The following is a 25,178-nucleotide window of genomic DNA, read 5'->3' as shown; positions in this document are numbered from 1 at the left end:
TCTGGGCAGAGAGGTTATGAGAAAGCCTCATAGGAAAGGACAAAAATAATGTACCCATCTCTCCTGGGGAGGAACGGCCCTGTGGCTCTGCCAGCTGTGTGGGTGCGTCCCCTGCTAGTGTGCTGAAGAGAAAAGCCACCAAACAACCACGCTGACTCCAGGGAGGTGTGAGCGCTCCTGCCACAGTCTCTCAGGAGCCATCTGTGAGTTACATTCCCTTCTTTGAGATCTATGCCCTTTTCTCTTCCTGAGATCCATTCTCTCTTTTTCTGCCTCCTTCTCCCTCTCATTCTGTCTTTCTCTGTCTTAATCTCTTGTATACATGTACACACCTTTTCACCCTGTCCCTAGAAATATATTATTGCTCAACCAGCTAGTAGGATAAGCAGGTTAGACTGCATCTGCAAGTTTTTCAAGATTTCTTTAGAGTAGGCTTCACCTCAAACATCCCTGATTACCCAGATTCCAAGTTAATCTCCACTGAAGTCCATTCATTTGTTTGCTTTATTTGAGTGAGTCAGATTATCATGGGACTCACAGTTCAGTGTCTAAAGTTCCGGCTGTTTGTGCCCCAGTGCTTGCCCGGATAAGAAGAGGGAGGGGCTGTCTAGACCCGTGGGCACCCACTGGGCCGCTACTGCTGCCCTCCCTCTAGGGACTTCTGGTGTATCCTTTCTTGTGGCTGTTCTGGTTCCTGACATTTCAGCTCTAAATGTCTTCTAAGTATCTATCTTCTTGAAGGTAGGAAGTTACATTTTTCTTAGGACCAGAGCCCAAAGAGATTTCTAAATTCCACTGTTTCTGTTTTTGCAGTTCCTTATGTATAATCATACAGAGAATGGTGTCCACCAAAAATACCATTCCCACTGCCAGATAGAAAAGGACGTGAAACCAAACAGGAGTTGGTGTCTGGAGACCTGAAAAAGAAAATGACAAAGAGAAGAAATGCTACTTAGAACCCAGAGGGATCTGGCTGAGAGTTCTGCTTGGGGGAGAAAGCTAGCTGACACCTGATATGCCTGTCCCCAGTGGAGGACTGGTCATTTCAGGGGGCAGAGAGGTGCTCTACCTGGGTTATGTGGTGTAACAGACCGTGGGCAGCCTCCTCATTACAGCTTAACTGCTAGGGCCCTGTCAGTGAACTTCCTAGTTTCTGACATAAATGCTATTTCTATGCCATTTAATGCTTGAAATAAATTTGGGTTGAAGATGAACTTTTTTCCCCAGAGTCTTTGTTTTGGAGCTCACAGTGTCTGCACCCCAGCCAGATAGAGACACTTGGGCAAGTATTATGTGCAATCCACAAAATCCCCATCTCTCCAATTTACTATGTGAGCTCCTGGAAATAAGAATTGCACCCCAGTGTCTTCATATCCCCATACCATGACAATAGATGGGAAGAACTCAATATATTGCTGATCAGACTTTTGGGGTTGAGGGCAGGAATGAGGGGGAAGGAAGGAGAGAGGAGAGAAAATAGAAAATAAAGAAGGAAAGAAGTGAAGAAAGGAAAGGAAATGAAGTTTATGAGAATAGGGAAGTTATGAATCAAGAGTGGAGGGGTGCCTGGGTGGGTCAATCAGTTAAGTGTCCGACTTCGGCTCAGGGCATGATCTCACAGTCTGTGAGTTCGAGCCCCACCTCAGGCTCTGTGCTGACAGCTCAGAGCCTGGAGTCTGCTTCGGATTCTGTGTCTTCCTCTCTCTCTGCCTGTCCCCTGCTCACACTCTGTCTCTCAAAAATAAACAAACATTAAAAAGAGAGAGAGAGAGAGTGGAAAGGCCTGTTCATGGATTTTTCTTGAGTGGGCCATGAAATCCCCTTAAACAGACCTCAGCCCCAAAGGAGAAAAGGGCACATCTTCCTCTGTGCCTGGAAATTCCCCTTATTCTCACTCACCAAGCACTTGAAGTTCCAACTCAGGGCTGCGCTTGACAATACTGCCATCTTCTGTGGTAGCCTCACACCAGTATAGCCCTGAATCTTCTCTTTTAGCAGTTAGTATCTGGTATCCAGAGGATGTGTTCCTGCTCATCAGGGTCTTGCTGCCCGTGTAGAAGGAGAAGTAAAGTTGCAAACCAGGTCTCTGTAGGAGCAACTTTGTTTCACAGCTCAGGTTGACCAGATGCCCCTCCAGGAGTGGTAACGACAAGGATGCTTTTAGCACTGGGGCCAGAAATAGCTCTAAAGAAAAAGTTGATGAGGACAGGGTTGCCTGCTTCAGTGTCAAGGTTCTTTTTACAGAAGATATACCCCCTTCCTTCTCGGGAACCCTGCTCCTGGAGAATGCATCCATGGACAATTTGTCCCACTTCCAGCAGAAAGGCATTCTTGGGGCTTCCTCATAGATATACTTACAGTTACCAGCTTCCTCATTTCCTACTGGGGAGAATACCTTCACACGGTCCATGCTTCCCTGAATAGCCATGTTACTGATTATATGACCGTGCCCTTTTGGTAATTGTTGCCCAGGAGTGGACACTGACCCCCACACTAGCCAGTTCAGTGACTCGTTGCTTGTGTTACTGCCTCAAAAGATAATCTGGGAAAATCCTCTCTTTCCCATAGGAATGAATTATTTTTCAGACAGAAAACAGTTGCTAGTAGTTAAGTGTACTAACATGAAAGAGTTACCATGAAGGCCATGTGCAAGCTGGAACAGAGGAAACTGCTTAGTTAGCAGATAGATGTTCAGAGAGAAGTAAAACCAGAGAGGCTTCAATGCCCCTGCCAGATAGAAAGTGTAATCAAGTCATAATGTCTTCATGGCTTCCATTTCTTTTTTTTTTTTTAATGTTCATTTGTTTTTGACAGAGAGACAGAGCATGAGCAGGGGAGGGACAGAGAGAGAGGGGGACACAGAATCTGAAGCAGGCTCCAGGCTCTAAGCTGTCAGCACAGAGCCGGACGTGGGGCTCGAACTCATAGACCGCGAGATCATGACCTGAGCTGAAGTCGGACGCTCAACCGACTGAGCCACCCAGGCGCCCCATTCATGGCTTCCATTTCTATGGAGATTTTATGAGATTGCTTTGAGTTATTTTCTAATAACTCTCCCACCCATCTGGAGTGAGTCTCTATTCCTTGCACCTGAAACAAAATTGATGAAATAGATCCTTACTATGCCCTGGCCTTCACTTTAGCTCCTGGGATTACGGATGGGGCGCTGTGGTTTACTGGAAAGAGCAACACACAGACCTAGGAGACTTCAGTTCTGGTCCCGGCCCAGCCACTGGTCATTGCATGGCCTTCAGCGAGGCAGTTGCCTCTCTGGAACTTAGTCTCTTCACTCACAAACTGAAGTGATGATTTATGATGGCCCTTAAAACTACAGCTCTATGACTATTCAAACACATACCTTTCACAGTGATAGAGACTCCTGGTGATGTGTAGCGATGCCTTCCCATGCCTGAGCAGTGATAGATGCCATTGTGACTCAGGCTGGTTTTCAGAATGGTGAATTCAGAATTCTGAGCAGAAAACTTAAAGGCCTTGTCATTTTGGTAGAAAACCACATTGTATACCAGCTTATTCTTCCATCCATGACACCTTAAGGTCAGAGGTTCCCCTTCTGTGAAGACTCTGCTTTGGACCTGGAGTAGTAGCCAATCTGGAAAGTGTAGACCCAAAATGTATGTATACAGTGGCAGAGGTACAAGGAGGCTTTCTTATCTTTTTATAACATTCCAACCTTATAACTCTGTTGAATTTGAGGCCTGTTGCCCATTCCTCACCTATCTTTAGCTTTGCTGGGAAGAAAAGTCTTTTCCAGCAGTTGTGCACACAGCCCCTTTTATATTCCCTTTCCAGATTTCAGAAGTTGGTTGGGACAAAAATAACTTACTCTATCTGGTAAGCAGAATTCTAAGATGAGTCTTAGGATGAGTCACACTCTTGTGTAATTCGCTTGAGTGTGGATAGAACCTGTGACTTTCAACAGAACATAACAAAGGTTGTGGGGAGTCTCTTCCATGATGACGTTACATTTTATGACTCTGTCTTAGCTGACTGGACCAAGAAGTTCTCCCACTGGCCTTAAAGAAGTGAGCTGCCATGTTGGGAGAGGGCCATAAGGGCAGGGGCCTGCCTCCAGAGCTGAGATCGGCCTCCACCTGACAGCCAGCAAAAAGATGGGGACATCATGTCTACCACATAAGGAACTGAATTCTGCCAATGACCATGTGAGCTTGGAAGAGTTGCAGGAAGGAACACACCCCAGTCAATACCCTGACTGCAGCCTCTGCAGACCACCCAACCAAGCTGTGCTGGGAGCCCTGACCCATGGAAAGATAATAAATGTATGCTGTTTTAAGCTGCTGTGTTTGCGGTAATTTGTTACACAGCAATGAAAAACTAATACACTCCAAGTCCTGAGCAAGTTATTAATGGGATCCCAGGTGCTAAGACAAACACACAGAACAGCAAACATATCCAGATGAATATATGCTTCTAAATTGATAGAGGACACATACATCTGTGCAGATCAGTGATAGAGCTGGTAAAAACAAGCCCCACATCCAAGGAGCCTTCCCTTGTGATGCACACCTCTACACACAACTAAAGATGCTTCCTTTTTCTTTCCCTGGGGTAGGTGGTGTGGCTAAACAAGGATGAGGTTCTTAAAGGACAAAAGAGAAGGGACAGTAGTGCTTTTTCCCCCTCCAGAACTTACCTAAGAATGAAAGGCAGACACTCCAGTGCTATATGTAGCATGTTTTTATAGTTTTGGATGCTGCCACAGGGTTTCTAAATATAATCAATACCCTTCCCTCCCTTATTCCCGTTCCCGGCAAAATGGTGCTCAAAGACTATATTGCCCAAACACACCGACCCTTTTGCTTTATACATCCACAGATTTTAATATACCTCCATCAGAAACTGTCAAAAATACTAGTAATGATATAAAATATTCGAATGACACAATTAATAGAGTTGACTTTGTGGATTTATATAGAATGCTATAGCTTAGAGAAAATTCGTGTACTTTCCAAACACACATGCAACAGGTGCAAGCATGGACCACATATTAGGCCACAAGCAACTTTCAACAAATACTAAAGACCTGACATCATATTTAACATAAATTCTAACCAAAATGCCATAAAGTTAGAAAACAATAACAGAAGCCACCCTCCTAAAACACTTGTAAATAATTCATAAAGAAAAAGAAAAAAGAATACACACGTACTAATGAAAATTAAAAATATTTAGCCTTACGTGATCATGGGAATATTATATATCAAAATTTGTAGGATGCAGCTTTTGGCAGACATTACCAATTTCCTACTCAGAAGACATTCTCTCCATCCTCATCGCCTTAGAGCAGGTTGGGGACACTCATTCTAAGCCATATAATTAGGATGTAGGTCCTCGGCCAGCTGTATTTTTGTGATCTCACACACAGATTTAAATGAAGTGACTGCGAGCCTCCACTGCTGATTAACTGTGGCAAAACATTTTTTTAATGTTTATTATTTATTTTTGAGAAAGAGGGACAGAGAGGGCACGAGTGGGGGAGGGGCAGAGAGAGGGAGACAGAGAATCCCAAGCAGGCTCAACGCTGCCAGCTGGAACCCACGAACCATAAGGTCCAGACCTGAGCCGAAATTAAGAGCCGGATGCTTAACCGACTGAGCCACCCAGGTGCCCCTGTGGCAAAACATTTTTAAATAGGGTATAGTGAGCACCAACCCAAAACCCTGATGTATTGTACTACAGGAAATGTAAGAACTTTTTTCACTGAAAAAAGAAAACAACATAGATAGTGAAAGGACAAGCCATAGAGTGGAAGATATTTGCAACATTTGAAAAAGGATTCACATCCAAAATACAGAGCTCCTACAAGTCCATAAGGAAAGACAACAATAAGGAAAAACTGGCAAAAAACCTTGACAGGTACTTTACAAAAGAGGACATCCAAACAGGCAATAAACATGAAGAATGCTCAATATCATGAGTCATTAGTTTTAACGCAAATTAAAACTATGTGGTAACTGCTGCACATGCAACAGAATGGCTAAAATACACTGAATGTTGATGAGGAGGAGGAGCAACCAGAACTCTCATGCACTGGTGGGGGTGTAATATGCTATAACCACTTTTGAATACTAAAGCTGAATGAATATATGCACATTTTGTGACCTAGCAATTCCACATATGTGTACATATGTGCACCAAAAAACATATATAAAAATGTTCACAGTGAAGGCATCTGGCTGGCTCAGTCAGTGGAGCGTGCAACTCTTGACCTCAGGGTTGTATGTTTGAGCCTCATGTTGATGTAGAGATTACTTAAAAAAATAAGATCTTTACTCCAAAAATGCCCACAGTGGTGCTATTTTATAAGAAGACCAAACTGGAAACAACCCAAGAATGCATCAATAGCATGAATTAATATGGAATATTGAATAGTAATGAGAACAAATGAATTGCAACTTTACAACATGTATGAATCTCACAATGAACATGAGAAAAAGCAGCCAAACACAAGAGTACATACCCTACCATATCGTTTTCATTTATACAAAGAAGTTAAAGCACAGGCGAAAACCTATGGTGTTAGAAGTCATCACTGGGGGTAGTGACTAGAAATGGGCAAGAGGGGGGTCTTGGGGCACCTGGATGGCTCAGTAGGTTAGGCGACCAACTTCAGCTCAAGTCATGATCTCGCAGCTCCTGAGTTTGAGCCCCGCATCAGGCTCTGTGCTGACAGCTCAGAGCCTGGAGCCTGCTTCAGATTCTGTGTCTCCCTCTCTCTGACCCTCCCCCGTTCATGCGCTGTCTCTGTCTCAAAAATAAATAAACATTAAAAAAAATTTTAAAGAAATGGGCAAGAGGGAGTTTCTATGATTTTGGAAATGTTCTATTGTTCTGTGTGCTGTTTATTTGGTGAAAAGTCACTGAGGCGTACACTTAAGGTTTGTTGTATGTGTGTTATACTTCAATACAAATTTACATTAAAATGTAAGAGATCCATAATATAATAATATATAATACAATGTTAAAAATGTAAAAGCTATTATTCTCAAGAAGTCACCAATGCTGGGGTTTCTGGAGTCTGTGCAGAGGTAAAGAAAAATGGCCTCTTTCCAGCCCTGCTTCATTTTTTGTCACTTGAACCACGAAACACCACTGCTTCTGCTTGAACTACACACAAAGTCTCTTGCTAAAACAGTTCTGTCGGCTTGCCTCACACCTGTAGCCTGAGATCTGATTCCCAGAGTCCAAAGAGACTCATGAGGAACACCTAGCATTTCCTCTCACATTCCCAGTATTTTAAAACACATTTCCTCCAAAGGCAACCTAGTCCACATTAATCTAATTCTGCCCCAAGCATAAAGTTTTACATTATCAATTACACAGAAGTTTTACCTTGATGGTTTTGATTAACGAAAGAACACATTTGAATGATCTGTATTGACAATGAAACATTTTGCCCTAAAGAGTACTGCGGTTTCCATTTCTTAACAAATAGAAACCTTTTACAGATTTAAGTGGGTAGTGGGTTTTTTTCCCCCCTTCTTCTATCCATTGTTGTTTAAAATGCTTCAAGTCTCACAGTAATTTCATGCCCAGAATATTATCTTACAGATATTCTATGAAATGTGTCCCAGACTATATGTATAGAGATGTGTATTGCAACATTGCTTGTAAAAACAAAAAACTGGAAACAGAAGTTTAGTAAAAGGGAGAATGGCGAAATCAGTTACAGCACACACAGCCATACTGGCAGACATTTGAAAGTTCGTGGCAGATTTCTATTGATTTAAACAGACCTCCAAGGTATTTTAAGTGATGAAAGCAAGTGATAGGACAGTATATAGAGTAGTCTACCAACCACTTTTTTTTTTTAAGTTTATATATATTAACAGTTTTGTTTCTACAGAAGGTGACTGTGGGACTAGGAGTTTGGGATGGGAAAGAGACTTCACTGTTCATCATTGTTCATTTCTCTGAATTCTTATTTACTATGTGCAGGCATAACTTTTTCAACAAAGTTACATAATTTTAAATAATAAAACCTTAGAGTCTAGGTTTTACTGGAGACACCCTGCTCACAGCTGTCCCAGTTGGTGTGCTGTTGGGGCACAGTTTAAGGACCCTAATGTGATTTTCTGAGTGTCTTGACTTAATTTCACCTGGTAGGCGCATAGACCTGAGACTCATACATACTCCAATAAATCAAACACATACATGTGGCATCCAGAAAGAAGAAAACACAAAGGAAGACCTTGTGATTTCCAGCTCTCCTGCTCCATGCCATACTTACCTCTGTGGATTTCCAGCCGTACTGGGTCACTTGGCACTGAGAGACCTGTCTGGCACCTGTATTCACCAGTGTCACTGACACTGGCAGCAGCGATTCTGTATCTGGGGGTCAAGGTCTGAAAGGCTGTGCCATTGAGAAACCACCGTGTAGAGCTGTTCCCAGGCAAATGGGGTCCCTCACACCATAAGGTTATGTTTTCCTCTTGAAATACACTGACCCATGGAGGCTGCAAGGTGATCACTGCCTTTGTAAGGTCTGCTTGGGGATAAACAACAACAACAAACAAGTGGAACAAAAGGAAAGTCTGAACAATTGGTAAGGTTTTATGGATAGCACAAGGACAAAATATGTATTTAGATGAGATGGAAAAATAAGCAAGTGGGATCCTATAAAAGCCAGCCATTGCAAGTGTCCAGACCCCATGCAGAGAGCTCTGTTCATGTTATTAAATCTGCATCTGGCTGTTGGAGATTTGGGGTTCCTGAGAAATAAATGACTAATTTATTAGTAAACTAAGGCAAGCTGATTGGGGCTGGTTCTCTTATACTCTGGGCTATACTGTCTCTGAGGGTTAATCTCAGGCCTTAATTAGCATCTGCATCAGAAACCAAGGCTCAAACTCCTCATTTCAAAGCCATTGGTACCTGTTTGGTTCTCTTTGAGAAGAAACCAAGCACTCAGCTTTTTCCTAAAAGGGACTGGTTTGGGAAAAACCCAGCAGAGCTACTTCTATGTTTTTGCAATTCTGGCCTTTTCCTGTTATTATGTACACACGTAGGGAATTCAGTTCAGAGGTCAAAGCTTTTGCAGAAAATCGTAGAAACCTTAAAACCCAGCATTTTATCAAAATCATACCCTAAATATAGAGGATTTTACATAATTTGTAATTCCCTCTTCTTTCTATCCTCTCCTGATACTCTCTTCTTCAGGATAACAAAACCCATGTGCAGGGATGTGGCAGAGGAAGAGAAATTGAGTTTAAGATTACTCACCCGCTTGTGCACCAGCTGGAACTGTAAGAGACCAAAGAACAGGGACATAAATTGGTCAGCGGGAGATGACAAGGAAGGGAGAATCAAGGAGACAAAACTAACGTAGACTCTGAGGGGCCAGGTTAAGTCTCTTGAGTCTTTCTCTATTCCCTTTCCCCAAATCAGGTGCTAGTGGCATTGAACAGCCTATAGATGGTTATTAATGAGGCTTTATTTTGACATGATGCTTCCAGGCCTAATATTACCTCAAAGTCTCTCTTCCCATCCTTTTGATATAATAAGCATGAATAAACCATGGAAGCACAAATACGGTTGTCCCCATACTTATGAGTTCTAGCCTATGATACCAAAGGAAGACAAAAAAATCTTGAGTCCCCAAAGCCAGAGCCAGTACCCTTCTAGCTATCCCCTGTAAGCCCAACTTACCCCAAAGAAGCAGAGCCGTCAAGAGCCACATGTTATTTCCAAGCTGATGGGAACAGTGAAATCTGTAACATGCAAGACATTGAAGAGTTTCTGCTGGAGGCTCTGAAGCCAAGATTAGAAAAGAGGAAGGAAACTGCTTCTTCTGACCACTTTCATCACACTCCTTTTCTGGGAAATACATCCTTAATTCTTGAGTCATTCTCTCCTTGTTCTCAAACTTCTTAGCCTATCTCCCTTAGTTTGAAACTCTGGGTTTGGGGTTTATGAAACTCTCGGAATTCAAGGGAAAGACTAAAGTTTTTACTTATTGATATTCTATTTTGATATTTTATTTATTGATATTCTATTCTGACTGTATTCTCCCTTTACTAATTATTTGAGTCTAAAATATGGCAAATCCTCATTTCTATTTTTATAAATCTTTATTTATTTTTGAGAGAGACAGAGTGCGAGCAGGGGAGGGTCAGAGAGAGAAGGAGACACAGAATCCCAAGCAGGCTCCAGGCTCTGAGCTGTCAGCACAGAGCCCAATGCGGGGCCCAAACTCAAGAACCATGAGATCACAACCTGAGCTGAAGTCAGATGCTCAACCGACTGAGCCATCCAGGCACCCCAGCAAACCCTCATTTCTAAAATTGCTCCAAAGACTGGCCAGTGCCTCTAAAACTTTATCATTTGAATCCAGATTATTCTATATCGACCTGTATGTGACCCGTGGTGAGTAACTCATTTATAAGAGCTCCCCTACTACAATCCAGCCTCTATTCCTCTGGGAATACGTGCAGGATCAATGTCCCATTTTTATTTTTTTAAAGCCACTCCCTGAGAGACATTATGAATTTGGAGTGTTTATCTTGGCTACATCAAAGAAAATTAACTGTTTAATGTAAATGCTGTAGAGAAGAAAAATAACTCACATACATGAATGCAAATGTCCCTAACAGGGGAGCTTCAGAGTATGGGGAGAAGCTCTATGCTATCAAAATGAGTTGGTTCCTAAGGCAGAGTTGTTTAGATATAGAGGGATTTTTAGGTATTCTATTCAGAAAGAAAGAAAACTAAAGAAACTAGAATGCGTCCAATGAGTGCAAACACGGACTTGGGTAGCAATCTCACCAACAGAGAATTAAAATGATGACAAATAATGCTGTAGATTCAATTACTGGCCCCAATTTCTCCCCCTTCCTCAATCAGCACTGCCTCCACAGCCCCATGAGAGGCTAAGGATACTTCTTTGACCTTTGACTTTGGCTCATCCACATGACTTTCGGTGCCTAATGAAATGTGGATAGAAACAGCATTGTGCTCATTCTGAAACCCCCTGCGCTTCTGTGATTGTCACAACGAGAACACATTCTGACTAGCCAGCTATGTTGTGAGGCAGAGCTGTCCTGGCCATCATAGCCTGAAGTAGAGTTCCCCAAACTGGCCTGCAAACTTTGAAAAATAAAGGCATACTATTATTTGCCACTGATTTTTTGAGATTATTATAGAGCAATAGCTGACTGACACAAAAGCAAGGAAGAAAGGTCTAGGAAGGACTCAGGGGGTCCCAGTTCACTGAAACTTACATCCAAAGCCTATATTCATAATTATTACACTATTTTATCTTCAGTTTTCCACTGTGTAGATGTTTCATAATTTCACCACCTCTCTTAATGGGCAGGGAGGTTATTTCCAATGTTTTACTGTTATCACCAGCACTGCAATGAATAGTCTAGTACCTATCTTTTATTATTTTCAGAGGACACATTCCTAGAACCAACATTGCTCAGTCCAAAGAAAAGTACATTTTTTTCTTTAGATAGATGTTGTCTGATTATCTGCTATCATTATCATCATCATTGCATATATTTATAGACTGTTTATTATGTGCCAGCCAAATATGCTTGCTATATCTTTTATTTAGCCCTCACAATAAACTATGAGTAGACACTCTCGTCTCCATTTTGCAAGTGAGGAAACTAGGGGTACCTGGGTGGCTCTGTCAGTTAAGCCTCTGACTCTGGCTCAGGTCCTGATCTCACAGCTCATGAGCCAAAGCCCCATGTTGGGCTCTGTGCTGACAACTCAGAGCCTGGAGCCGGCTTCAGATTCTGTGTCTCTCTTTCTGTTCCTCCTCTACTCACACGGTCTCTTTATCAAAATATATCTCAAAATAAATAAACATTTTTTTAAATGAGGAAACTAATCAAATTCTTTTGTGTCTTTTTTATAGATATTCATATGATCTTCTAATGTTTATTTCTTCCTTTCTGATCCTTATATGGTTATGTTTCCATAGGATTTGAGTATATATATATTTTTCAGGAAATAATGCTTTATTTCTTAGTTTGCTAAATCACAAATGGATGTTAAATTTTATTGAATGCTTTTACTCTATAAATTGAGATAATGTGCTTTTTCTCCTTAAATTTGCTAATGTGGCTAATTATATTTATAGATTTACTATTGTTAAAAATACTCTTACATTCCTGGAATGCCTGGGTGGCTCAGTTGGTTGAGCTTCTGACTTTGGCTCAGGTCATAATCTCATGGCTGGTGGGTTTGAGCCCCCTGTCAGGCTCTGTGCTAACAGCTCACAGCCTGGAGCCTGCCTTGAATTCTGTGTCTCCCTCTCTCTCTGCCCCACCACCCACTTGCACTCTGTCTCTGTCTCTCAAAAATAAATAAACGTTAAAAAAATACTCTTACATTCCTGAGTAAATCTAATTTCAGCATGATTTATTCTGTATTTTTATATATTAATGATTTGGTTGCCAGTGATTTGTACTTGAGATTTCTGCATTTACATTCATCATAAATTGCACCAGAAGTTTGTCAACACTATTAGTCTTTTCAAAGAACCAACTTGAGATTTTGTAAATTTACTTATTGTATCTTGATTTTTCTATTTTAATTATTTTTCATTTGTTTGTTTGTTTGTTTATTTATTTATTTATTTGAGAGAGAGAGAGAGAGAGAGAGAGAGAGAGGGAGCATGTGCATGTGTGCGCAAGTGGGAGCAGGGGAGTAACAGAGAGAGAGGAAGAGAGAATCTCAAGCAGGCCCCATGCCCAGTATGGAGCCAACACAGGGCTTGGCTCAGTCTCAGGGCTGTGAGATCATGACCTGAGCTGAAACCAAGAGGCAGGCTTAACTGACTGAGCCACCCAGGCACCCCTGCTCTTATCTTTATTATCTTCTTTCTCCCCCTTTCTCTGGGTTTATTTTGTCCTTTTACTAATTTTAAGTCTCATGCTAAAGCTATTAATTTCAGCCTTCACTTTTTTTATAATTTATTTTTTAATTTTACATCCAAGTTAGTTAGCATACAGTGCAACAATGATTTTAGGAGCAGATTCCTTAATGCCCCTTACCCATTTAGCCCATCCCCCCTTCCCACAACCCCTCCAGTAACCCTCTGTTTGTTCTTTATATTTAAGAGTCTCTTATGTTTTAGTCCCCCTCCCTGTGTTTATATTACTTTTGTTTCCCTTACCTTATGTTCATCTGTTTTGTTTCTTAAAGTCCTTATATGAGTGAAGCCATATGATATTTGTCTTTCTCTAATTTTGCTTAGCATAATACCCTCTAGTTCCATCCATGTAGTTGCAAAAGGCAAAATTTCATTCTTTTTGACTGCCAAAATATATATACCACATTGTATATATATACCACATCTTCTTTATCCATTCATCCATCGATGGACATTTGGGCTCTTTCCATACTTTGGCTATTGTTGATAGTGCTGCTATAAACATGGGGGTGCATACGTCCCTTTGAAACAGTATACCTGCATCCCTTGGATAAATACCTAGTAGTGCAATTGCTGGGTTGTAGGGTAGTTCTGTTTTTAACTTTTTGAGGAACCTCCATACTGTTTTCCAGAGTGGCTGCACCAGTTTGCATTCCCATCAGCAGTGCAAAAGAGATCCTATTTCTCTACATCCTCGCCAACATCTGTTGTTGCATGAACTGTTCATTTTAGCCATTCTGACAGGTGTGAGGTGGTATCTCAGTGTGGTTTTAATTTGTATTTCCCTGATGATGAGTGATGTGGAGAATTTTTTCATGGGTCAGTTGGCCATCTAGATGTCTTCTTTGGAGAAGTGTCTATTCATGTCTTTTGCCCATTTCTTCACTGGATTATTTGTTTTCTGGGTGTTGAGTTTGATAAGTTCTTTATAGATTTTGGATGCTAACCCTTTATCTGATATGTCATTTGCAAATATCTTCTCCCATTCTGTCGGTTGCCTTTTAGTTTTGCTGATTGTTTCCTTTGCTGTGCAGAAGCTTTTATTTTGATGAGGTCCCAATAGTTCATTTTTGCTTTCGTTTCCCTTGCCTCTGGAGACATGTTGAGTAAGAAGCTGTTGCAGCTGAGGTCAAAGAGATTTTTGCCTGCTTTCTCCTCAAGGATATTGATGGCTTCCTGTCTTACTTTAGGTCTTTCATCCATTCTGAGTTTGTTTTTGTGTATGGTATAAGAAAGTGGTCCAGGTTCATTTTTCTGCACGTCTCTGTCCAGTTTCCCAACACCATTTGCTGAAGAGACTATCTTTATTTCATTGGATATTCTTTCCTGCTTTGTCAAAGATTAGTTGGCCATACATTTTTGGGTCCATTTGTGGGTTCTCTACTCTGTTCCACTGATCTGCGTGTCTGTTTTTGTGCCAGTACCATACTGTCTTGATGATTACAACTTTGTAATACAGCTTGAAGTCCGGGATTGTGATGCCTCCAGCTTTGGTTTTCTTTTTAAGATTGCTTTGGCTATTCAGGGTCTTTTCTGGTTCTATGAAAATTTTAGGGTTGTTTGTTCTAGCTCTGTGAAGAATGCTGGAGTTAGTTTGATAGGGATTGCTAGCCTCACACTTAATATAAAAGTATAAGAGTTTCTTTTTATTGTAATCACTGCTATTTTTGCTGCATAAGTTTGGACTCATGATATTTTCATTACCAATTACTGATAAATTTTAAAATTTCCTTGACTTTTTATATGGAGTTTTTTCTTCTATAGGCCGTTTTTCTTTTTCCATTTCCCTCTTCTCATGGTTTAGAATTTTTACATGCTATTTCTATTCTTTACTGATTCTCCTAAAAGTATATCATGCATATTTTATATAAGAAATTATAAAGATCATCACCAGAGTGAAAACTTAAAGAAAAATCCTTTCACCAACTTCATGCTCTAGGCAGTAGCAAAAACATATTACCAAAACTCATTGTTATGGAATTCTAATGTATAGAACGTTTCCTATAGAAGCTTCCTATAGGAGCTTCCTATAGGAGCTTTATTGTATCACTTTTTCCCTCAGACTATTTCAACTTAATGCAAATCTAAGATGTTATCTGCATACTATCAAAACTTTCAACATTCTATGCAAAAGAAATGACCTCCTTAATGACAACAGAATCCAGAATTTCTCAGAACTTTACTATTGGTGATACTATTGGTGGTGGTGATTCCTTAATATTCTGAGGAATTAGTGATGAATGATGGTGATATTTTCCTTGCAGTTACCTATGAGAGGAGACAGACTGGAGTAGTGGTAAGGAACTACAAGTGAAATTGATGTCTGAGGATCATTTTATGATGCAATACTACTTCAGCTATGCTTTGAGCCAGAGCAAATTTATGTTTCATTTTGGTAGCTCTATTGGTGGAGGCTCTCTGTGGTCTATGGGTCAAGGCAAGAATTTCCCTCCTACACAGGACATGAGGGGTGAATGGCATAATTTCAGTTGTTCTATCAATTTCTCTATCTCCTAAGAGAACAATCCTCCTTTCCTGATTCCCAATCCATATACTTAATTGTGTCTGATGTCTCTGGAGACTACTTTCCACCTAAATATTGAGACTACAATCCTAAAGCCAGCTAGATATAGATATAGATACCTATATATAGATCTATCTATCTATATAGATAGGTAGATATCTATAGATATAGATATATAGAGAGATACATAGATATATATCTATAGACAGATATATAGATAGATATCTATACAGATACAGATATATATTTGGGGGATATCATTTTTGAAGCAGGAAATGAGATGACCATTCAAATAGGAAAGAATGGTAATGACCATTCCCAGATTCAACATTAAATCATGGACAGACCTGTTATATGGGCTTTGTCATGGTCAGGAGTGACAGAAATTAGGTTTCTTGGGTCCTCTCAGTCTAATATATTCTTACAGTTGGAAAGGATCCCAGGATTATCCTGCTGTAGGGTCATCATCAAAAGCATCTCTAGGATAAAAACCAGTGGAGAATTTTTCTGTTGCTTGCCTGAAATCCTAAGTCGATCCTATACTTTTATAGTCATTTGACAGCAAAACCACTTTCTTGTACTGATTCAGCTTCTGTTTATTTAAATCTTTACTCCTGTCACTTGTAGGCACTTGATGGAACAAGTGTTATGACATGGGGAAGCTGTAGGTAGGTGGGAAAGGGGGTCCTATATAGTTGGTTAGGAGGGCATATTTGGCTTTCTCTGGTTGGTCTCATTGGAAGCATGAACAAAAACTAGGGAAGCTGTCTTATTAATCAAATCTCACAATTGGGGCCAATTGTTACCGGGGTTATTGTTTGACTTCTTGAACTGTTGGCTGGAGACAACATTTTGACTTTCTACAACTATGACTTGTAGACTGACTATGACTTGTAGGTTGACTTCCTGGGCTAGTTAGTATAAATAACAGATTGGTCTCCAGGGCTGGCTGCTGCAGATTGTGGCTCAGAATTCTATTTTTATATATGGTCTGGCCATTGTCCCACTTACATATTCAGTCTCTCATCTAGCATTTACTATAATCATACCTTTCTTCCCATCACTTTCCTGAAACTGCTCTTGTCAAGGCTGCCAAAAATTAATTTTGCTAAACCCAATGGTCAACTCTGACCCTCATTTAATCTAATCTATCAACATTTTACAGTTGATCCTTTCCTCTTCCTGGAAACATTTTCTTCCCTTGGCGAGGGAAAAAAAGAAATTCTGAAATGAAATAAAAATAGCTAAAATTAAGAACTCAGTGGAAGAGTTCACAGCTGAAGAGAGAAATCACAGCTGAGGAGAAAATTAGTAAGGCAGAATACGGGGAAGGAGAAAAATTCAAAATGTAGGGCAAGAAAAAAAATGTAACATTAAACACACAAACAAAAAATAGGAAAAATAGAGTGAGAAAGTATACCTTGAATTTTGGTTAGAGCCTTGGAAGGAGAAGAGACAGAAAACAAGGCAAAGGCAATATTTGAAGAAGCAATGTTTGAGAGTTTTCTAGACAATGTGAAAGACACAAATCAGCAGATTCCAGAAGGCCAACCAATCCCATGCAAGGTGAGTAAAGGGACACCAGTACTAGAGAAATCAAAGTAAAACTGCAGAAAATAAAAAAAAGACAAAAATTGTTTTATATATCTATCTATCTCTATATAAATATATAGAGATACATACACACACACACACACACACACACACATTACATTCAAAACAGCAGCAGTCAGACCGTTGACTGACTTCTGAAAAACAAAAATCAAATGCAAATATCCTTTATGTTCTGAAAGACAGTTAATTGCCTTCTAGACTTACATACTTAATAAAAATAGTCTTCAGTAATTAAAGTAAAATAAACACAGAAGAAAAAAAAAACCTGAAATAGTTCTTCACAAGCAGACCAACACAAAAGAAATTTCTAAATGATGTTTCTCAGGCAGAAGAAAAATTATTCCACATGGAAAGACACACACAGAAAGAAACAAAGAGAAAGGGTAGCCATAAATACATGGATAAATCTAACACTAATCATATAAAAATGTGTAAATTGTCTTCGGGACTTAATACTCAGAACTATAATAAAGGATAACAGCATATATGTAGATGAGACTAAATAGAATAAAAGTATTCAAATGTCTATATACTGTTCAGGATGAGGGAAATGGAATAATTATTATTATGCTTGATAAATTAAGGACTAAAATTAACCAAAAAAAGAAAAAGAATTAAAGATTAAGATTATAATTTCTAAATTAATCACTGAAAGAATAGAAGCAAAGTGAAATACAATGAAAAACAGAAGGAAAAATGGAAGCAAAGTATATAAAACAATAAAAAAGTTATAATAGTTTAAAAGATAACTAATCCAAAGAGAGAGAGAGAGAAAGAAAAACACAGAACAAGGAGGACAAATAGAACAAATAAAGATAGGTTTAAAATTAATTATATCAGCAATTATATTAAAGGTAAGTAGACCAAATTATTCAGTAAAAAATAAATATTGCTAGACTTAATTTTAAAAAAAACTATAAATATGCTGTATTCAAGAGACATGCCAAAACCATAATGTGATAGGTTGAAAACAAAAGGAGAGAAAAGGAGCATTACTAAATACATTAACCAAAAGATAGCTACATTAATAGACTTTAAGGCAAAAAGCATGACTTCAGTAAATATCTCTAGTGGATATAACTATCCATTTTTAACTGCTTTTTACGCTATTTGGTTATCATGGGTAACGATATGTAGATTAATCTCCAAGAGCCATTTTGTTAGACAAAGAGCTTTGATATTTTCTTCTTCACCCTCCAACTGTAAAGGTACAATAAACTAATAAACCTTTAAAAATACCTTATCTTTCAATTTGTGTGTGATTACTGTCATGTTTTAATTTAGGAAAATTCCCTGGCACTGAAGTCAGAACTGCTTCATAGGTGAATCCTCGGTTACTAACTGCCTGGCGTCAAGGGAGACCGCAAGAAAGAACCCAGGATGACACTGCCTCTGGCGTGGGGATGGATAGATGGTGGTGCCAAATTCCATGCCCGCCTTGCCCAGTTTTCTGCTGCTCTTTTGTCTCTGCCTCCCACAGTGTATCAAATGCTCATCTATGTGGCTCCTCTGATGCCAACTGCTTCCCTCATCACTGGGCCAACAGCAGGAGGTATTTGGTCTGGAACAGTCTTCCACCACCCCATCAAACTTCCAACATTGTCCCCCAACCTCCACCCCCTTAGTTTTGTCTTTTCAGAACACCAAAACTGGGGGTGGCCATTTCTGTCCTACTTGTTTGGGTATCCCTGAAATTACTGTGTTTCCTATGAATGTAGCAAAGAAACAGAGGTTTGATACGGTCCTGCACTTTCAGCCTTCTGGAGCTGCCATTTTGGACAGAGTAGAGATAAGCTGGACATGCTTCTGCTTTGGCAATTATCCACATTATCACTTGATGTGATTTCATTTGTGAAGAGTGGTCAATCAGGGTGTTCAGCTGTTAACTGAGTGGTCAGCTGTTAAAGTTGGATTGGCTCTAGCACTTCCTAGCACTTCGCCCACTCTTCAGTTTCTCTCGTTCTGAACAGTTTTTATTCTGCATTTGCTGTGCCCACCTAAGGCAGAAAGTGAATACTCATCTATGTGTAAAGTAACTGTAGCTGTCTGATAAGCAGTTAGAAAAGGCAAATAATTAGCATTCAAAAGGAACAACTGACTTCTCAGATACTAGGTTCCTGAAGTTAACTTAATGTATGATTTTGACCATTCATGGTGTAGTGACTTTTAGAGAGAAATTTCTTTATTGCCCAATTTCTCAACTTTCTGGTCCAATGTAATATATAGGAAGTTCAAGAAAAGTTTATGGAATGGCAATCTAAAGGAGAGAGTAAGACATTCTTTATGTTCCTCAAGTCTCCCCCTACGGATACATTTACATGTATCACGACAACAGAAAATCAGAAGAATACAGGCACGACAAGGAAGGGAAATCTTCTGGCTTTGTTCCAAAACCAATTTCCAAAGAGAGAAACACACCGAAGTTATTCTTCATATTCTAGGAGGTGATGTCATGATATCAGAAGTTCTGCACACAATTGTGGCAAGGATATTAGTTCCCAATGATGCATGTCCCAGCAACACACCAGAACTTACTCCATACCCTAGAGGAACAGTTGTGCACCTCATGCTAAGCACTGATCCTTCCATGATCACATTCCTGTCTCAGTCCCAAGGTGGCATGTCACTGTGTAGACACACTTTTTAATAGTTTTTTGTTCCCCAAACGCTGCCCATTTTATTCTTTTTCTCCCTTTCCTCAAATGACTGCAGTGAGTTGGATCCCTGTCTGTTGGATCCTTGCATAGACCAGACTTGCCTTTGAAGTAAAGATTCAAGTAGAGGTGAATGAATTACTGTGGTGGAGAAAAAAAGAAAAGAAAAACAGTTATATGTATTGGCCTGCAACCAAAGTTGGCACACTCAGGTGGAAGATGAGAGGCTGGCTGTTGAAGCACCCACATTCTTCAGCTTGTAACACATCCAACATGCGTCCAACACTGGATGAGGTTTCTTCTCTCACAACCCATGACAGGTCCTTAGACTTCATCTCCTGGGCTTTACAGAAATGGAGCTACCTGTCCATTCCCGGACTCGGTGAACACACAGTCCCTGTTACACTAAGCAGCCCATTCTGGAGTTTGATCTGGGATGGATGAGAACCTCAGGTGGGACCTGCTCCTTCTAAAGGATACAAATTCTCAGCTGAAGAATACAAAACTGTCCCTGTGTGGAGACCCCTGTGCTCCTCGGACACCTCTGAAGCTTGACTGCTAAGAATTTCCAGAAGACCAAGTTTCAGAATGTTTCCTGCAGGGAACTTCCTACAGGGGCCTTTTGGTGGCCTTTAACCCAGCTGTCTGGAAACTGACTTGGTGAAATTGCAAAGTCAGAAAGCCAGGTTTACCAGCACAGTGATGCATTTTGTTCTTGCTTCCTTATTTCCAATCTCTGCCAGAGATTTGTGCTTCTGCAACATGTACATGTGTTTCAAAGCCATTACAAGTCCAGAACCCACCAACTCCAGGGGCTGACCACTACAGTTCTTTACCAACGCTTCCTCTGGTCTCCAGGACTCCAATGACCAAGAGAGGGAGGATTGCTGTTGGTTAGCTACTGTGGTGGGTGATGTGGATTTAGGCTACAGGTATGTCCAGCTTTACATCATGGAGTGATCAGAATGCAATGTGGCAAATGGATTGGAGTAGAGTAGACTGGCTGTAGGAGGGCCAATTATTTTTAACCTACTTATATGAAGGAAGGAAGAGGTGATAGATGGAAGGGTTTAGTAATGAAGTGGCAGTGAGCCTACAGAAAGCCAAATAAATTTAAGCACTATTTATTAATTATACTAGGAACAAATGTCTGTGTTGGAAGGATGAAGAGTTTATCCAAAAAGAATAGCAAGATCTGATTTGGGCAATAGGATGGTTGGGGTGAGGGTAAATGTACTATGCAGGGGCAGGAACAGATTTGGCTGTTGTTTTGATGATTGACTAAAACATTCGAGATAATGCACTACTACATTTTGGGACACACTGTGCCTGGGTCTGATCTTAGAGGTACAGAGGGTGGTGTGTGATGCTGACAGGGAACTCCCTGGTGCCTTGAGTTTTAGCACTTGTGACTCTGAGATGCATATGAGGCAGTGACTTGTAAATCAGGAGTTGTGAGTTGGAGGTGCAGATCTGTAGTTTCAAAAGAGATGTGGGGATAAATGTACCCCTGGTTGATGCAGGTGGTAGTTGAAAGCGTGTTGGCCAGAGCCGGTGTGTGTCCTGAGCATTGGGCAGAGGGCAGAGGGAGCCAAAGCTCTTCAAGGTCGAGGTGATGGTTGTTTTCCTTGTTGAGCTCAAGTTTATGACTCGGCCTCCACCTAGCTTGCCTTCTTCTAGCAAGAGAGGCATCATTGCACCTCTGTGCTCCTGTCCTTCAAAAAGTCATAATGATTCCTAGTCCCAACGTGTGGAGGAGCTCTCCAGGTTCCTCGCTTCAGTTTAATTTCCCCAGGGAAATTTGAAGAAAGAAATCTCTCCATTATTTGAACTTCAACAAAAGACCACTATATTAATATTTCAACATAAAGTATTTCTTTAAAATAGTCTACTCCTGGGGCGCCTGGGTGGCTCAGTCGGTTAAGCGTCCAACTTCAGCTCAGGTCACGATCTCGCGGTCCGTGAGTTTGAGCCCTGAAACCAGGCTCTAGGCTGATGGTTCAGAGCCTGGAGCCTGCTTCCGGTTCTGTGCCTCTCTCTCTGCCCCTCCCCCGTTCATGCTCTGTCTCTGTCTCAAAAATAAACTTTAAAAAAAAAAAAAGCTGCTGAGGATTCAACTCAGTTTAAAAAAATAAAATAAAATAGTCTACTCCTCATACAGCTAGTAAATCAAAGCCTATTAACTTGAGAAAGCGGATTCTCCCAACATTAAATGCAAACTTAATACTACTAATCTTTTCATATCATATATCCATGCTAAGGTTTTATACACCTTAAAAAGCAGACACATTATAATGATTATAAGACTGATCATTACTCTTTTACAAAAAAAAAAAAAGCTACAAAGAATTAACTACATGGACCAAAATTTATTTCTTCATTATATCTATCTTGATTCTGTCCTTTTCTCTCTTTTTGGTTACTAATTCTGGTTCTGATTCTTATTTCTTTCCTGGATTGGAATTTTACTTACCTCACCTACAAGTTAGGTTACCTTCCCAAGTAACCAGGTTACCTTCAGGAACCACTAAGACAACAGTTTGAGGTTAATAACTGAAGATTTAGGAACAGAAACAAGGAACCTGGATGAATTTATGTTTTTCTATTGGAGTCTGTTATGCAGTTTGAAAGAGCCTTTTTCAGAGTTAAGAATTTGCACAAATCAGATATTTTGATAGTTTTGTCTAGTATAAGTTGCCTGTAAAAACCCATAGCTAATAGCTAATAGCTATTAGCCAGCACTTGAAAAAAACCTCTTACAACTATTGCTAAGTCTTTCTGGACACGCCACCTAAACTTCACCTGCACGGTGCAGGAAAGCATTGGTGGTTCAATGGTAGAATTCTCGCCTCCCACGCGGGAGACCCGGGTTCGATTCCCGGCCAATGCAGTAATTTCCTTTATAGTTTATCCCACAAAATTACACCGCACAGGCAAATACGCTCTTTTAGAGTTCTGGGTTGTTACTGCTCCAGTGCTTGGCATTCAGCAATCATTTAGTGAGTCTGACTTTGAAAGTGGGAGTGTCGGGGCGGGGCGGGGCGGGGCGGGGCGGGGGGAAAGGATTTGGGCCTAAGACCACAGTTACTTTCAGCCTTTCCCTTGGAGGCCCCGCAGAACCCAAAAAGCTACCAGGTCACCGATGCCCGTGCTGGGCCTTGGGTTGGCCGCTGGGCCACGTGTCAGCGCAGAGCGAGGATCGAGACACCAAAGTCCCGGGAGGACAATAGCCACGGGGCCCCGCAGACACCCCTGAACATGAATAAAGGTGGAGGCTGGTGAGGAGGAACTCGCGTGGACCCGAGGGGAGCTGCTGTAAACGCGTAGGTTCACGTCATCAGCCGCCGCCACCTGCACGCCTCCCGCGGGCGCGTGGCTGTTCCGGGGAGGATGCCGCGTGCCTGGCAGTGCGCCCAAACAGGTGTTAGCCCTTAAAGTAGACTTTTAATAAAGGAAAAAGAACTGAAGACTCTGGGAACGGTTGATCCGGGTTTGTTTTCTACCTCTTGGACGCTCCTTCAAAGGATTCCCATTTGAGGGCACTAAGTGCGTGACTGCCTTGGAGACTGCGGGTGATTCATTTTCATCTAAGAATAGCTTAAAATTTAAGTTTTTAAAATCTATTTTCAAACCAGCAACATTTCACTCTTTAAAAATAAATTTATTCATGTTCAAGGGTTTCCTTATTCTGATATTATTGTTGCATCCACACGACTCCTGAAACAGAATGCTATGGGCACCAGTGACAATCACAACAAAGTTTACTACAATAAGAGGCAAAGCCAACCGATTGGGACCAACACTCTTGATAAGAGTGCGGCCTCGAACAGCTGGGGTACAGAGTTTTTAAAGCCGATCACATCGTTTTATCATTACCTGGGAAAAGAACAGAGAAACAGTTCCCAGATGAGTTAGGAACAGTTGCCAGATGAGTTAGAAACAGTTGCTGAATGAGGTGATTATTTTAGACTTTCTGCCTAAATTGCAACCAGCGGATCTCCTTGACCTTGCCTCTGATGCTCTTTTCTTTGAGCTTTTGTTTTCCTTCATTGGTAAAGCCTGATTTACAAGAGTATGAAGCGTGATTTACAAGTGTAAAGCAAGGCTGTTATCTCTTGACCTTCAGTGTCAGAACAGCTGTTACTTTTCAAGCTACGAGTTAGCGCTACACTACAATTTAACCCTTACATTATGTCTTTGTACGTTTGTTGTAAACTGATGGTGATATTTTAAAGTCCTTTCTTGGCAATATTGTGTTGAAATCATCAGGATGGTTTTACTATTTTGTTTTAACTTGTCTGAGAATCTTTGTCTTTGTCCAATAAACATTGTAATGTGATACATAATTTCTTGTTTTTAAGATTTTTCTCTAAACAGGAATCAGGCCTAGGAGACTTGATTTTATTATAAAAAGGAAAATGATGCATTGCTTATGTGACAAGGCACACAGAAAGGGCTCATCAGGTACCAGGGATTGACCATGGATGATCAACTTCAAAACAACACCACGGTAAAACTACTAGACTTTAAAAATAAAGAAAACATCCTCAGGTGCTCTAGGCAAAACTATGAAATAAGTTACAAAAGCAACAGAAGAAGATAAGCACTAACATAGAAAGCAAGGCAACAGTGGAGCAGCATTTTCAAGAAACTTCGGTAAAGAAGGGCAAATCACAGATATCCTATCCAGCCAACCTCCTTTTCAGTGCTCGAGGTATAGGAGAATGGCTCTTTTATGGCACTCTGGTGACCCTGTACTTCTCCACATGGGCCACATAGGCAAGGTTCAATGTTGTTTGACCCAAATCTTGGCTGAATACCCCCTTGGAACATGGAAAGATAGGCAGTCTTGTGAGGTGCTACTGTATGGCTATTTCTCACTGATCTCTTGTAGTAGGTTACCTGTCCTGGGGCAAACTATAAGCAGGCAGTTTCACCTGTCTCCCTGGTTCTGGTGAGACCCGGAAATCTCCACCTTGCCTCCACCCCTGTAGGATGCAACTACAAGCTATCAAACTGCTTGACAGCAATATGGAATTAGCTCCTTCATGACAGAGTGAGCCACCACTTGTGTTTTCTTGTCATTTGATCCCTCCAGTATGGTGTCCTGCTATGGGATTATAGATGTGGGGAGCTGACAACATACTACACTCGCTTATGCTGTGTGTCTAAGTAGTAACTACCTCAGTTCATTTAAGATTGTTGTCTCCTTACTGGTCAATTCTACAGAAGTGTGACAAACACAATCTACTACTGCCTAGGGACTGCTAGACTGCATGATAAATTTGGTGCTCAGTGCAGAGGCAGTAAAGTCCCAGTACTTTCTCGGTGAAAAGACAAAAGGGGGTGCATGGGGATATGAGAAGGCTCCCCAGGATGATCTCCCCTAAGTGGTCATTATGAAAAGGAGAGTAAGGACCTTTTGATAGTCCCCATATGTTGATAGACAATTGGAGGTTGA

At 40.8% G+C, this 25,178-nt stretch overlaps 1 protein-coding gene, 1 long non-coding RNA gene and 1 other non-coding gene across 3 annotated transcripts; 2 read left to right on the top strand and 1 right to left on the bottom strand.

Moving 5' to 3' along the window:
* Positions 1-488: 488 nt before the first annotated feature.
* On the bottom strand, positions 489-10,021 carry FCGR1A (Fc gamma receptor Ia). Its single transcript, XM_027056312.2, is given in 7 exon segments — positions 489-712; positions 715-917; positions 1,900-2,184; positions 3,359-3,610; positions 8,270-8,524; positions 9,262-9,282; positions 9,688-10,021. Coding segments are annotated over 7 exon segments (1,293 nt in total). The 5' UTR covers positions 9,887-10,021; the 3' UTR covers positions 489-634.
* Positions 3,473-4,312, top strand: LOC113598308 (uncharacterized). Its single transcript, XR_003418993.2, has 2 exons — positions 3,473-3,632; positions 4,005-4,312. It is a non-coding gene; the product is annotated as an uncharacterized LOC113598308 (long non-coding RNA).
* A 12,515-nt stretch (positions 10,022-22,536) lies between the features above and the next one.
* On the top strand, positions 22,537-22,607 carry TRNAG-CCC (transfer RNA glycine (anticodon CCC)). Its single transcript has one exon. It is a non-coding gene; the product is annotated as a tRNA-Gly (tRNA).
* The last annotated feature ends 2,571 nt before the right edge of the window (positions 22,608-25,178 follow it).

The sequence above is a fragment of the Acinonyx jubatus genome, chromosome C1 (assembly GCF_027475565.1).
Source record: "Acinonyx jubatus isolate Ajub_Pintada_27869175 chromosome C1, VMU_Ajub_asm_v1.0, whole genome shotgun sequence".
In the NCBI taxonomy this organism is placed as follows: domain Eukaryota; kingdom Metazoa; phylum Chordata; class Mammalia; order Carnivora; family Felidae; genus Acinonyx; species Acinonyx jubatus.
The sequence above is the reverse complement of the archived record's forward strand: the minus strand, read 5'-3'. Positions and strand labels throughout refer to the sequence as shown.